Below are 16,063 nucleotides of genomic sequence, written 5' to 3' on the forward strand. Positions count from 1 at the left end.
ATAATACATAAACGAACAAAAAAAAAACCTTCCATTCGTTTGTTTACATTCAGCTCTTACGAGTACCGAACGAACGCCAAGCAATCACTTTTCTTAGGACACAGTTAGCCATAAGTTTTCATTAGTATCTCTCTTCAACTAATGAAACTACCAAACAGTATAATAACCATTCATTTCTATTCTTTATTCTATCTTTACCTAATGGAGATAACGAGTTACTGACAGCTATAATGAAACATACTTATACGTAACGTAATAATAAAACGAAGAGGAATTCTAAAAAATATGTATTTGTTGGCAGTCTGATTTATTTTATATTTTATGATATCTAATTCACAATTTTTTTATTAAATATATTGCATGTACTCATTTCAAAAATATTAGTAAGTAACCATTAACTATAATAAACAAACAAAAAAAGCTTCCAAACGTCTGTTTATCCAGCACTAACGAGTATAGAACGATCGCCAAGCAATCACTTTTCCTAGTACATAGTAAGCCATAAATGTTCATTATCTCTCTTCAACTACTGAAACTACCAAACAGTATAATAACCATTCATTTCTATTCTTTATTCTATCTTTACCTAATGTTTTTATTTTATTAAATGTATTGCATGAATAAGTTTTTCAATTTACAGCATCCTTTTGCCAATAGAATACTTAAAGCACAAGGGGTAGATGCTGACCAATAGGAGAGCAGGATCTTATGGGGTGACTAGCATCAGGAACCAATGGGAGAGCAGGAGGATGGTGGCGAGTTTACTCAGTTGGCGGCGCGGGAGTTATAAAATTTTTCTTGGTGATCCTGCGAATCTCGGGACTTTACAGCAACAACCTTTCGTAACTTGAGCAATTTTCGTATGTAGAGCCGTAAAATTTTTCGTATTTGCTTTCATATCTCGAGTTTTTCGTAAGTAGAGGCTTTCGTATGTTGAGGTACCACTGTATATGAAAAATTTTTTCGCACTCATATATTCCATTATTTATATATGATTATATTTTTTCATTTCTGATGGTTGCATACTAAACTTCAGGCAATGACAAAAAAATGGTCGAAAAATGAACTCATAATCTTGAAAATTAAGCATGCTGTGATATTTTGAAAAAAAGTGTCTCCCTTATGCCGCCGGCATAAGGGAGACACTTTCGGAAATATAGGCTCGGCGTTTAAGGGTTAAGCACCTGAAAGACAATTTTAGTCGACGGATAATACGTCCAATCAGTGTTTAAGGGTTAAGGGGGCTATTTGGAACCCTTATATATGAGGGTATAGGGCAAAAACTGCAGTCATGAAAAAATTCATGGAGCTTCATATGGCAATTGAGAATACGCATACGAGATATTTCGCCAAAATTCCTCTTACTTTCGTAGTTACAGGGTAATTAGTAAACGTAACTCAATAAGCCAAAAACATTGATCCATACAAGAAAATGCAATATGATTTCTGTTATTGTAAATTTTGATAATTATTGTCAAAGATATTGTGAGCAATGGCATCTATAGAGATACCATGAATCGCAAAAGGGAAGTCAGTCAGCTACTAAGTAAGTAACCACGATTCAGTGCGAGCACAAACCCCAAGTAGTCTACACGTTCGAGTTTCACCTCTGACATTCGCTTGCTTCTACGTATGTTTATCTTTGTTTTGGCAAGAATTTCATCATCCCAATCAGAAATTTTTTCATCCGATTGTCGTAATGTTTGCACCATTTTAGATTAGCCATTACATAAAGTTTTATATATGAAAATGTGTGCAATTTCATGTAGAATACAAAAAAAAAACAACCCATGGTTGTAGCTTTTATCAGCTTTCAAATATTTTCATATAAATAACAATAAGTGCCAAAATTTCAACCTTGGTCAACTTTGACTCTACCAAAATGGTCAAAAAACGCAATTGTAAGCTAAAACTATTACATGTTAGTAATATTCAATCATTTACCTTTGTTTTGCAACAAATTGGAAATCTCAAGCACAATATTTCAATTTATGGTGAATTTATGAAATAAACTTTTTCCTTATATCCGCGCGGTAACTCCTCCAAAAAAATCATACATTTTTTCGTGCGATTGTGGTAATGTTTGCACCATTTTAAATTAGCCGTTACATAAAGTTTTTTATATGAAAATGTGTGCAATTTCATGTAAAATACAGCAAAAAACAACCCATGGTTGTAGCTTTTATCAGTTTTGAAATATTTTCATATAAATAACGATAAATAGAAAAAAATTTGTCCTTCGGTCAACTTTTAACTTGACCGAAATGGTCGAAAACTGCAATTGTAAGCTACAACACCTACAATCTAGTAATATTCAATCAATTACCTTCATTTTGCAACAAACGGGAAGTCTGTAGCACAATATTTCGATTTATGGTGAATTCATGCATCATTTTGTGATAATATTTTCTCTGTGTTGCTTTGATCGTTTCACAATGTTTTATAACCAAAATGATTGCCAATTTAGTGTTACAATACAACGAAAAAATGAACTCGTTAGCTTTAACCGTTTTGCTCACAGTGCGATTTGTATACAATTATATATGAAACTTTTTTCGCGTTTTCATATATCCCAATATTTATGTATGATAATGATATTTTTTTCATTTCTGATGGTTGCATACTAAACTTCAGGCAATAACAAAAAAAGGTGCCAAAAATGAACTCTTAATCTTGAAAATTAAGCGTGCCATGATAAAAAAAACAAAAAAAAAAAAAAAAAGAAATTTCTGCTTCGGCACTCACTCGCGAACGCCGCCGGCATACGGGAGACAATTTTTAAAATACTGCTTCGGCATTTAAGGGTTAACATCTGCTGTTATTTGTGTTGCGGCTTGGACCAGCTTTCTACAATATATAGGAAAGCGGTCTGCCAGAGTTAATTAGGATTCATGGTCCTGAATAGCAGTTGGTATGCAAGGCGTATAGTCAGCCTCTCTCTCTCTCTCTCTCCTCTCTCTCTCTCTCTCTCTGCTCGGCCTCTCATCCTCTCTCTCTCGGGGTTCTCATCTCTCTCTCTCTTTGTTGGCCGGGGGTATAGAGGACTCTGATTGACTTCTCACTTCTGTTCGTGGTTGGTGTGCTTGGAGGTGTAGTTTGAAACACATCAAAATATGAAACAGACTTATGAATTTCAAAATGCTTATATTCTAGTAATATTCAAGCATTTACCTTCATTTTGCAACAAATTGGAAGTCTCTAGCACAATATTTTGATTTATGGTGAATTTATGAAAAAAATTACATTTTCTTTACGTCCGCGCGGTAACTCTTCCGAAAAAATCATACGTGCGATTGTGGTAATGTTTGCACCATGTTAAATTAGCCGTTACATAAATTTTTATATATGAAAATGTGCGCAACTTCATGTATAATACAATTAAAATAATTGAAGGTTGTAGCTTTTCTCATTTTTGAAATATTTGCATATAAATCACGATAAATAGAAAAAAAACCCATGTTTTTTCGGTCAACTTGACTCTACCGAAAATGGTCGAAAAAACGCAATTGTAAGCTAAAACTCTTACAGTCTATAATATTCAGTTCATTTATCTCATCTTGAAACAAAATCGAAGTCTCTAGCACAATATTTAGACTTATGGTGAATTTAAAAGAAAATCTTTTCCTTTCCTATGGTGAATTTAAAAGAAAATCTTTCCTTCCCTCCGCGCGCGATTCTCCGCCACAAATCTCCGAAATGCGTACGTCCCATTCTCAGAATATTTGCTCCGTTTCATATTAGGCATTTCATAGAGTTTTATATATGAAAATGTGCGCAATTTTATGTAGAATAAAACGAAAAATATTTTAAGGTTGTAGCTTTTCTTATTTCCGAAATAATTGCATATAAAAAATATATATATAAAAAAATTCGACATTCGTTCAACTTTAACTCGTCAGATATGGTCGAAAACTGTAATTGTAAGCTAATACTCTTACAGTATAGTAATATTCAATCATTTGTCTTCATTTTGAAAGAAATTGGAAGTCTCTAGGACAATATTTAGATTTATGGTGAATTTTGGAAAAAAATATTTGTTTACGTCCGCACGTTACGAATTCATGCATTATTTTGTGATAATATTTTCTCTGTGTTGCTTTTATCATTTTACAATGTGTTATATACCAAAATGATTGCAATTTAGTGTACATTACAATGAAAAAAAATTAACTTGTTACCTTTAACCGTTTTGCGCACAGCACGATTTGAATACAATTATATATGAAATTTTGTTTTTGCGCTATCATATATCGCATTATTTATATATGATAATGATAATTTTTTTCATTTCTGATGGTTGCATACTAAACTTCAGGCAATGACAAAAAAAGGAGCCAAAATCATTTCTGATGGTTGCATACTAAACTTCAGGCAATGACAAAAAAAGGAGCCAAAAATGAACTCTTAATCTTGAAAACTAAGCGCCCTGTGATTTTTTGAAAAAAATATTTTTTCCGCTTCCGCGCTCACTCTGAAACACCTCCAGCACACGGGAGACAATTTTTTTTTTTACCGCTTCGGCGTAAGAGGGTTAATCATGAAAGTGAAATGAAAATCAGTAATTAGTGAAAACATTCGCTATTTAGTTAATTTTGTGTGATATACTATTCCTAGATAAGCTCCACAGAAAATCAGTAAATAAAGTGTTTTATTTATACAAATTTTACACACAAAAGCATGAAATCTTACAAGTCATGGTAGGGTAAAATATTGCCCAGAACGCATTTCCTTTGCCCGAAAAAAGTTGAATACCATACAGTGGCACACGCATGCACCACACCCCCTACATTCAGTCTCTGAATTCACGGACTCAAGCATTTGCAGATTTCTCTCCAGACCATATCTAATCCTTATTTACACGAAATTTGTCTATTGGCGGTATTTTTCAATGTGAAATATCCTCAATTATATATATATATATATTATATATATATATATATATATATATTTATATATATATCATAAAATGCACTTTTTGTGATAAAACTATTAAAATGCCAGGTATACAATTTTTAGCATGTTTTTTTTTTTTTTAACTTGTTTTTTTGAGTTTTAACTAATAAAGCAGGCCATTTTCAGCCTTTTTATAGGAGTTCCAACTATTCACAGATTCTAACTATTCGTGGGGGTTAACTAATTACAAAATGATGAGTATAAAAAATTCTTTCCCTCATCTTTCTTTTTAACTCCATCAGAATCTGGAAGTCCCAGAGCTGCCATATATGTCGGATAATGTGACAGAAGAAGAGTGTTGCCAATTAGTCAGTCAATGATTTTTAGATAATTCTCTCTCTCTCTCTCTCTCTCGCTCTCTTCTCTCTTCTCTCTCTCTCTCTCTTCTCTACTCTCCTCTCCTCGCACTCTCTCCCTTCTCTACATATGTAACCTTCACACACTCCTGTTATTTTGTTAACCAACCCAGCGGGCGTCGTGGCGTAGTTGGTATGGTATTAGCGTTCCACCTCAGTGGTCGTGGGTTCGATTCTCTGCCATTTCTGGTGATAGAAGTTCACTCTCGACGTGTTTCGTAAAGCCGTTGGTCCTGTTGCTGAATAACCACTGGTTCCATGCAACGTAAAAGCACCATACAAACAAACAAATTTCTTTTATTAAGGGTAATATATTAAGCCAGCTTTTAAATGGAATTACTGTAACTTTAATTTAGAAGATATAAAAGCAATCTCTCTCTCTCTCTCTCTCTCTCTCTCTCTCTCTCTCTCTCTCTCTCTCTTCTCTCTCTCTCTCTCTCTCTCTCTCTCTCTCTCTCTCTCTCTCGAACAGAGAGAAATAGACAGAATAAAGAATTTATAGAAACTAATCGAGAAGGCATCTAAAAATAGATAGGTTGGTGGAAAGGGGGAGAGAAGAGAGAAATATGTAGTCTTCACACACACCTATATTTTTACCAACCCCATGTTTCTTTTTTTAAGGGCAATGTATTAAGCTAACTTTAAAATGAAATTACAGTAACTTTAATTTCATTTAAAAGTTAGCTTAATACTTAGGGAGCATGAATAGGGTCATATTTAGTGTTCAAACTCTAGAAGTAAGCATATAGCAATTTGTGAGACAGCCAAAATTACGTGGAAATTCCCCTTCGTGCGAGGGGGTCTGGAACCTAACTTCACACAAGTTTGGGGTATTACTTCATATGGTCCATAGACAAATCCACGAATAGTTGGGTGTTGTCTGTATTCGCAGATTTTAGCTATTCGCGGTGGTTGTGGTACCCATTCCCTACAAATAAGGGAGTCTACTGTATATCTGACAAACTTACTTAACTTAATCTTACCAACTAAAGAACCTAAACCTAATTCCTAACCCTAAATCTATAATGTGTAGGAGAACAATAACCTAATCAAAGAACCCTAATCTAATTTTTATATCTAAATCTACTATCCTCCAGTCTTAATGCTATCAGAGAAACCCTAGATGCTTAAGTATTCCCCCTCTGTTGTTCTATGAGACTCCCTCAGAATAGAATTTAGCCTGTACAGTATACATCTTACTGGAGAGATTGACACTTAGTATTGTGTTTCTTTCCAGCAGGTGTCGAATTTTATTTGCGGCAAGTGTGTCGAGATTGGCATCTTTTATGGTTTTACTGGCATACAGCAAGCCCTCGGTTAACAATGGGGTTTCCGTTTCCAGTTGATGCTGCTAACCGATAATCAGCAATAACAGCACTAAAAACCTGCTTAATGGCGCCGCTAACTGAATACCAGCGCCATTAACCAGAGATTGGCGCTGCTGTTAAATAGAAATTGTCACTGCTGACCGGATATTGGTGCTGCTAACCAGAGGTGATGGGTGAATTTCTTTGCTTTCATTATAGTTATCATCTATGGTTTGGTTTCCCATTTTTTCTGAATTTTGTGATTCAGCCAACCTCCTGTAACTAGGGATTCAGTCCCAGGCAAAGTGACAAACACATGCTAATGAGAACAGAGCAATGCCATCAGTAATTACCTGGCAGAATCTGGTGAAGAGAAGGTTACTCCTGCCCAAATGATCGAGTTTTGTGTGACAGATGAGTGTTTAACATCTGCGGTACCATGAAGAAAGTGCAAAAATCAAGTTAGTTCATCTGCAGTACCATGATGAAAGTGCAAAAATCAAGTTAGTTCATCTGCAGTACCATGAAGAAAGTGCAAAAATCAAGTTAGTTCATCTGCAGTACCATGAAGAAAGTGCAAAAATCAAGTTAGTTCATCTGCAGTACCATGATGAAAGTGCAAAAATCAAGTTAGTTGAGAAATTAAGCATGCAGAGTTGATCCTTTTGCAGATCACTACATTGCTCTAGTCATCATGGGTTACTTGTGGAGATTAGCGACCCCAACTTTGGAAGATCCTCAGAAAACCGATGGGTCTGTCTCCATATGGGGTGATTATGCAGAAATGCTTTTTTCCATTTTTCACAGAATGCATCCAAATGTAAGCCAGATTGTGTTTGTAAATCATGTGATGTGGAAAGTTCCAGCAAAGAGCAACATAAATCACTATAGCCTATAAGGGTGGGTCCAGAAGTTTGTACATGAAAATTTCCTGCCACAAAGGACCTTCTGATGATGTTCAGCAATCTGGGAAATAAACAAGGGCTGCAAAAGTTTCTAAAGGATGAGTTCACCAAGCATGCAAAGAATCATAGTACTCCATCAAGCAAAGTTGTTGGAACATCTCGTCTGGAGAAAGGATAGAAGAATTTTAATGTAGTTACACTGAGGCAGACAATCCTCTTCTACATCTATTCACAGAAGGGCGTGAAATGGTCAAGAGAGGACACTTGGATATAGAGGTTTTTACAAATGAAGGGCTAACATTCACCCAAATGTCATCCTTACAACTAAACCCCCCCCCCCCAAGACAATGATTACATAGAATCGTTGGATGACTAATGGTATCTTGCGGGGAGCTAAAGGGGTCCTTGGGTTCTTGATTCCCTCAGTTGAAGGACGTCTTGTGTGTCCTTGTTGTCTTGAGGGCCGGAAACTAGGATGCCACCCCTGGTATTGGGCCTGGGGGTTTTGACTGCTTTCCTTTGGCGACCTCGACGACATTTAGGGCCACTATCAGGAAGCAGTGGTGTCAGGGTTTTGCGAGGGCCTTCAGCAGGGTCGGCTTCGTCGAGGATGATGGTGGGCTTGAGGTGATCTATCAAGACCCAGTCCTTGCAGCCGCTGATCGACACAAGGAATGCCTTCTCCTCCCGATGGATGACTCTGTGCGGTCCCTGGTAGGGCCTTGTCAAGAGCAGGTGGGCAACGTCATTCCTCACGAAGACAAACCTGCAGGAGTCCAGGGCTCGCGAGCAGAACTGCTTCCTTCTGTCGACATACGTCTCCGGCAGGGAATGAACTTCTGGGCAGCTGCACACAACCCCATCCAGGGAAATATTCGGATTGCTGTCGGTGGGGAAGAATTCGCCTAGCACTGTCAGGGTCTCCCCGTACACCTCTGATGGGGAAGGGTGTCACCATTGACTCTTGGGGCGGTGCGGAGACTGGGGAGGACCCAGGAAAGATGTGCCCTGACAGTGTGCCAGTAAGGAAGCCTTGAGGGAGTGGTGGACCCTTTCCACCATGCCGTTGGCTGCAGGATTGTAGGACATTGTGGTGTGGTGCTTGATCCCCATCAGGTGTGCCAGGGAAGACTAGAGCTCTGATATGAAGGTGGGTCCTAGGTCCGTCTTGACATTATCGGGCTCTCCGAAGCGGCTTACTCAGCTGGTCAGGAGGGCTTTGGCACAGGCGTCTGCTGTGGCTTCTGACATCGGGGTAGCCTCAGGCCACCTGGCGGACCGGCCGATCACTGTTAGGAGGTATCTAGCACTGTCGGATGAAGGAAGATGCCCAATGACGTTGACGCGGATGTGTCCGAATCTTCACCTGGGCTGGGAAAAGAGCCTATCCCCAATTCAGAGTGCCTTCCCATCTTGCTACTCTGGCGCGATTTAATTTTTGGCCCTGATGCCGTGCCACACAAACTTCTCCTTTAGGATCCTGGTCGTTGTTTGAGGCAACAGGTGCAAGAGGCTCTGAATGACGTCAAACACCTATTTCCTGCAGGAGGCGGGTATCGGGATGAGGGCATCCTGTGCTGGTATTGCAGAGGAGCGTTGTCCTGGAGGGGCTGAAGGGGATGTCCTCCCAGCAAAGGGTGGTGACGGCAGTCTGGTAGGCTGGTACTTCAGGGTTGTATGTTTGTTCACGTGGTAGGTCTTCATAGTTGACACCAAGGTGAAGGAAGTTGATCTTGACCCTTGAGAGGGCGTCAGCTACGGGATTTCTTCCGCCTAGAGGTATTAGATGGAGCACCCGAACTGGGAGGCAGCCGCTAGATGACTTTGCAGCCTTGCGGACCAGGCGTTGCCCGCCTTGACGAAGGCGTGGACCAGCGGCTGGTGGTCAGTCCTTATGGTGAAGGGGACGCCCTCCAGAAGATATTTGAAGTGGCAGATGGCCTGGTAGAGGCAAGGAGCTCGCGGTCAAAATGTGCTGTAGCGAGTCTCGGCAGGTTTGAGCTTCTTGCTGAAAAAGGCTAGCAGTGTGGGGACTCCGTTGACCAGCTGCTTCAGGACGGCACTGCACGTGATGTTGCTGGCATTGGTGGTGAGTGTCAGTGGCATGCTGGGGTCCTGGTGAGCCAGGGTGGTGGCCCAGCTGAGGGAAGACTTGGTTCGGGTGAAGGCGAGCTGCTGGTCTTCTCCCCATGTCAGCTTCTTAGGTTTGCCCTTCAGGACTTCGGTCAAAGGGCACATGGTGTGGGCAATGTCCGGGACAAACCTTCAGTAATAGTTCACCATCTCGATGAATTCTTGAAGGGGCCTTGACGGTCGTCGGTGTCGGGAACTTCTCCGCTTTGGCCACCTTTGACACCATGGGACGAACTCCTGCTGCTGTAATTTCGTGGCCGAGGAAATCCACCTTCTCAGCACCAAAGGTATATCTGTCAAAACAGACGACAAATCCGTTCTCCTGTAGGCGCTTGAGGGACGGCCCAGGACGGGTTTTCTCTTTTTTCTCAGGTTCTCAGGTGCTCCTCCGGCGATCTGGAAAAGATGGAATATCGTCCACATAGCAGACGCAGAAGGGTAAGTCACCGAGGATACTATCCATTAGGCGTTGAAAGGTAGCCCCAGCGTTCTGCAGGCTGAAGGTGGAGAAGGCAAACATGAAGGATCCAAGGGCGTGATGATGGCCATCTTCAGAATGTCATTGGGATGGATGGGGACTTGAAAATACGACTTTAATAAGTCAATCTTGGAGAAGACCTTGCTACTGTGGAGGGGCCCGGTGAGGTCCTGCATGTTTGGCAGGAGGTAGCTGTTAGGCGTGGTGACGAGGTTCAGGCACCGGTAGTCACTGCAGGGTCTCCACGTACTGCCTGCCTTCTTCACCATGTGGAGGAGGGATGCTGCCTTTTTACAGATCCCCATCTCCATTTCTTTGAACGTGGTCTTGGCTTCCTGGAGGAGCTTCGGCCGGATGATGCGGAACTTGGCATGTGTCAGGGGGCCCATGGTCTCAGTATGGTGGAAGATACTGTGCTTGGGCCTGGCCTCAGCCACTTGGCGAAGCTCGGGGTGGAAGTTGCCCGGAAACAACTGGAGAAGAGAGGCGTATCTCTGGTGGGGAAGGATGGAGCAGATGGTGGGCACCCTTGGTCCTCTGGCGAGTGGGCAGGAGAGGCATGTCTTGGTGTCGAGAGGGCACTGGCGAGCCATGTCCACTAAGAGGTGGTGGTGGGCGAGGAAGTCCGCCCCCAGGAGAGGGGCCTGTATATCAGTGAGGACAAAGGGCCAGGTGTAGGTCCGGCCAAGGGTCATGATGGTCTGAGCCCTGGTGCCGTAAACAGCGCAAAAGCCCGCTGCACCAGACTTTCCATCGCCATGGTCTCGGCATTAGGGATCTTGCTTCGGACTTCAGGCACGAGCTGGTGAAGGAAGAGTTGGCAGAGGATGCTCACCTGCCTTCGTCCTTGGTGGTTCACCTCTGGCAGGAGTACCAGGTCCTGGTGCTTGTGCCAGGCCAGTCTGGGATCCGAGGTGGTCATGGGATTGACCACGAGGTCATAAATTTGGGCAGCTTGCTTGGGAATGGGAGGGAGAAGATTTGGATGATTTCCATCTTCAGGCCTTAGTAGGGCAGCTCCCCAAGGCTGGCTGCGCATCCCTCGGGCAAGGCGTTGGAAGTCATCCGCTGTTAGGGTCCCAGCGATGAGGTCTGCCTTGTTGCTGTTCTGGGTGATGCCGTGGATCTGGAACTGTATTTCTGCCTGTTGCAGCCTTGTTACGACGTCTTCACAGCAGAAGGATGGCAGTTTGACACAGTGGGGCTCTGACTGTGCTGTCGTATGGGGTGCGGGTACGGGCGTTGAGGACGACTCGAGGGCAAAGAAGGATTGTCTTGCAAGGCCCCAATGTGAATGTGTTTCTTCACAGACGATAATACATGAATAATACTACATAGAGGGAATGGATTCCCAACATATATACATCAAAAGAAAGGGTGTAAAATGCTCCACATTTTAGTTCCTGGAAGAAAAGAGAGGACATTTGGATATACAGATTTTTACAATGGAAGGGCGAACATTCGCCCAAATGTCGTCCATACACCACCATACGTACATACAATACAAAACAAATGTCAGCCAATGTCACATTCAATTATTGTTTAAACAAGTTCACAATTATAAAACAAATATATCTAGGGTGGTTTTGGTTGTTTTGTGGGCCATTTCGGTCTTTTCGGTCATTAGGTCATTTTGGTAAATAGTGAGACTGCCTTCCACTGTTTTGGATTGAGTGTATCATTTGTATATCTGTATTTTCCATGTCTGGTTGCAGTATTAATCAGACCCTAAGATGCCTCCTAAATGCCCTGCTCCTTCTAAGGCTTTGTACAGGAAGTGCTTATGTAATTTATTTTTTTATTATAAAGTACCTGAGAGAATAACAGGTCTGATTTATAGACATATAGGTCCACCATAAAAAATTTGTTCATGAGTAAATGCTTCAACTGGAGCACAACTGAAACACAGCAAAGATAAACTATACAAGTGCCATTGATGGAAGAAACACAAAGGAATGGGTTAAAAGTTAATTGTACTTACAGTTTTGTAGATTTTCCAAGATGCATGTTATAAGTTTCTTGATTGATAATCTGTATGTATTGTATGATTCTGCTGAGACACTAATATATGACCCCTGAAGTAAATTGCTTAATTGTGAAAAATAATTGCAAAAAAAATCTTGGTTTGATATTGATTTTAGTAATTGTTTTAAGATTGTTACTTATTGTTTACTAAAGTGCAAAATATTTTCCACATAGTACTTTGCTTACGTAGGGTGCTTTGGGAAAGGATAGCAAAACTTTGCTCAAAATTTCCCCGCACCTCAGAATATTAGAATATTGATTGAGATATATGCAGGCCACTAATCAAGCTGCATTCATTGAGAATGAGAATAGTTGCACAAGATTTTCAATCAAGCTTTTGAAAGTAGTGAAAAATTTCATCCGCCTGTACAAAGACAGAATGGAAACTAGAGATAGTGGGAAAACTTGGTGATAGTCGTCAGGAAGAATGCATTGCTGTAAGTCAGTCACCAAGTCATATGCGGGTGGCATCCCAGCCATTCCCAGCTTATTTTCCTCATATTGCTCAACTCTACTCAAGCTTAGATAGTGTGAGGTGTGTTAATGCAAGATACTCTCAAGTTCCTTTTATTACAAGCCATATTATTCTTTCATTGAAATGATTACATGATTGTGCAGCTCGGGTATAAAGCAAAAGATATGACGGAAGTAATAATTGTGGAGTGAAGTTAATTGTTAGCTCCCCTCCTATAGTAAGATGGAATAAAATTTTCATCTCTTTAAATTGTTTTCTTGCAGATGGAGACTTGTGTATCCAATCGTCTTTGTCCTGAGGATTTGAAGCAAATGATGCCAGTTAATAAATCACATGAATTTCCAGCATCCATTGATAGTGGGTTGGGGCGTGGAAAAATGTTAGCATCATTAACAAGACAGGTGAGTTTTGTAATCCAGATGGTAAAATTTGTGTTACTTTGACTAATGGTCTTTCATATTAATAAAAATTGGCCTAACAGGTGATATTTTTAATGTGAATTGAATTTGTAGAATTAAGTTTGGCATGTTTATGGTTTGTACTCCCCATTGATTCCAACTCCTTGATGAGGTGGGGGCTTAGGAATCTGCTGCAGGTTGTGTGTGCTGTTTTACGAATACTCTCTCTGCTGTGGATTCAACTGAACATGGGACCTTTAACTCCTTTATTCCTCCTCTGCCTCTTAAAGATTTTCACTTTCCCTCCTTTCTCTTTTGTTGATGACATGGGCTTGGTATTGGATTTTAAAATTAAGTGTTCTTTTAGCTTGATGGAAGGTGGAGTTGGATGGCATGCCGCTCCACTTGTAAAACTACCCGACATGGTCGATTGAGGGGAAGTTTTTATGCCCTCGGTGCTGGGTGCGATCTCGACAGGCGGTCCTTGGTTATCGATGTACTCTGTTAATGGCGATCTGATTTTATGTCTAGCGCCATAAAATCGGCGATTTATGCAGCCATAACGTGCCAAGTTTCGGTTATCAGCACCTAACTTGGGATTGCCTGTAGTGCCAAGTCTTGATGATGAAATTATAGACTAATTAATGTTATTAGATTCATTAAATAAAAAATACAACAGCATTGAAGACTGCGAAACATGAGAGGTCCCAAGCAGGAAAGAGAAAATAAAATAATAAAAATAGTAAAGATAAAGTTTGGTGGCCAAACCTTGCCCTTGCCCTTGAAAATGAAAATACTGGGATTAGATATGGAACTAAGACCTTATGTCACCAGAACCTGTGCAAATATCGTCATGCTGCCCCATTAAATGCAAGAAATTTTTCCCAGATGTGCCTTTTAGCAGTTCACAAGACCAAAAAACATGCTGGGACTGTGACCAGCCAAAATGCATAAATTGTGGACCAGATCATCATGTTCTATCTAAAGTAAGTACGTTTCTATCGACAATAAGATCAGGGAAGCAAAGTCAGAACTGAAAGTGAGAGGATTGAAAGACCCAGCTAAGAAATTTAGGTATGCAGATACTTTGAAATCAAACAATACCAGAACTGAAATGAATGTTATCAGAAGTAAACTACTACCACCACAAAAAATACAAGATAAAAAGAACTCTTCTAAGGAAATTTCAGACATCAATGACATATCCCAGTGGATAATTTATTTACGTCCTTACTGGAAATAGAAATGAATAATAACACAAGGAAGACTAGGTAGAATTGAAATACACAACTTTGATAAAACAGATAACAAAACTCGGAAGAGGCAACTAGATAAGACAACAGCTAATTCCACCAAGCCAAATTCTAAATAGATAAATTAACCACCAATGTCACCAAAAGCTACAATTCAGAAACAACAATAAATCAAACATTCCACTGTCTCCCAAGTAGTTATAGCACTTCTTCTAGGAGCTGAATCACAAAAATTCAGAAAAAAATGGGAAACCAAAACATAGATGGTAACCTCAATGAAAGCAAAGAAATTCACCCATCACCAATTGTAGGCATCACAAGAAAAAACAACAAACTGATGAACGAAGATTCATGTGGTTGTAGTAAATGCATTATAGTAATGTGCCACAAAAATAAAACTAACTAAAAAAAGCCTAACCGACACTACAAGAATTTTTATGAGATATAGGAATAAAGAAAAACTAACATCAAATCTCATGGAACACTTATGATATTAAAAGAAAAAGTTTTGTAGATGATAATCTAAAGAAAATCAAAATTGAAAATTAAATCACAATAGTAAATATGTAATAGTTAATTAAAGTCAGATTCACACTAAAAAGAAAATTATCAAGACCTACAAAAATACAAATTAATTTATAACAAACTTCAGAAAACATCAGCATTTATTATTTAGATTAGAATAATCTGACTACCCAGATATTACACCATTCAATTGGTATATAATTCTCTGGAATATTACTGGGTTATTAAGGAGAATGCACCTAGAAGTCCAATGACTTCTTGGTGAATACTAATCAGGAATAAACAGTTATAAGCATTTCTATTTCCTTAACAAATACAAATCAGTGAGGCATTTAAATGGTAAATGGTTCCCATAGGGAGGCAGTCCTGTGACCGTTTTTCTGGGACCAAGGTTTGAAGGTTGGTTTTGGACAATTTGAGGGTGCTGATTAAAATGATCTGGGGTGCACCTCATGAAAGTATGGGCTAATTAGGCCAGACTAAAATTCAAAATGGCTGCCATGTGTTACCACAAAATATAAAAAAATTGCATATCTTTTCTTCTACATGTCTGATGTTTATGATTTTTGGATGTAAACATTTGTTGTGAAGGTCAAGGATGTCATATATATTACCATTTCAAATATTTTTTTATTGAATGTTTCATCATAAAATATAAAATAAAACTTTTGGGGGCCAAATCCAAGATTATCATTGAGTAACATCTGGAAAATAGTGAAGAATAAGTTTTATCTCATAATTTTATTGGCAGTAAATCTGTCCTGGAGCTAGAACAGTAATATGATAAAAGAAAAATATATCTAAGTCATAATGAAATAATATCAAAATCTTATATTTTGACTTATGGCAATGATTTTACGGTTGTACAAATGAAATAATGATTGCTTGATTAATCTCCATTGAAACAAACATGTAATCCTTCAGTTACTATCCGAGTCTCTTGCTCCAGAGTCACAAATTTCATCATTACTTTCAGCCTCATCATCATCGTACAACAATGTTCGTGTGTAACCAAGTCATGCAAACTTCTTGGAAGTGCATCTTTGGTATACATATCTTACTGGCATATATCTACTCTTTCAGTTTCCTTGTATGGTTGGTAGGATCTACGGCGGCATCCAGTTTGTCATAGCTTTGATGAATGTAAACTGGTGTTTATGTGCATCACATGCAGATTGTGAGAATTAGGATTTAGTGGGATGCGGGACATGGGCTTGCTTTTCATCTGACCCCACATCAGTGGTCTGGCTTCACC

General features: G+C 39.6%; 1 protein-coding gene across 1 annotated transcript in view; it reads left to right on the forward strand.

Moving 5' to 3' along the window:
- The window catches only part of LOC135215775 (uncharacterized), a 375,121-nt gene extending 362,046 nt beyond the window's left edge, over nucleotides 1-13,075 (forward strand). The window contains exon 6 of the mRNA XM_064250725.1: nucleotides 12,896-13,075. Coding sequence (XP_064106795.1) covers nucleotides 12,896-13,075 — 180 coding nt within the window. The remainder of the gene's footprint in view (nucleotides 1-12,895) is intronic.
- Nucleotides 13,076-16,063: the final 2,988 nt, after the last annotated feature.

Source organism: Macrobrachium nipponense, chromosome 5 (assembly GCF_015104395.2).
Source record: "Macrobrachium nipponense isolate FS-2020 chromosome 5, ASM1510439v2, whole genome shotgun sequence".
NCBI lineage: Eukaryota > Metazoa > Arthropoda > Malacostraca > Decapoda > Palaemonidae > Macrobrachium > Macrobrachium nipponense.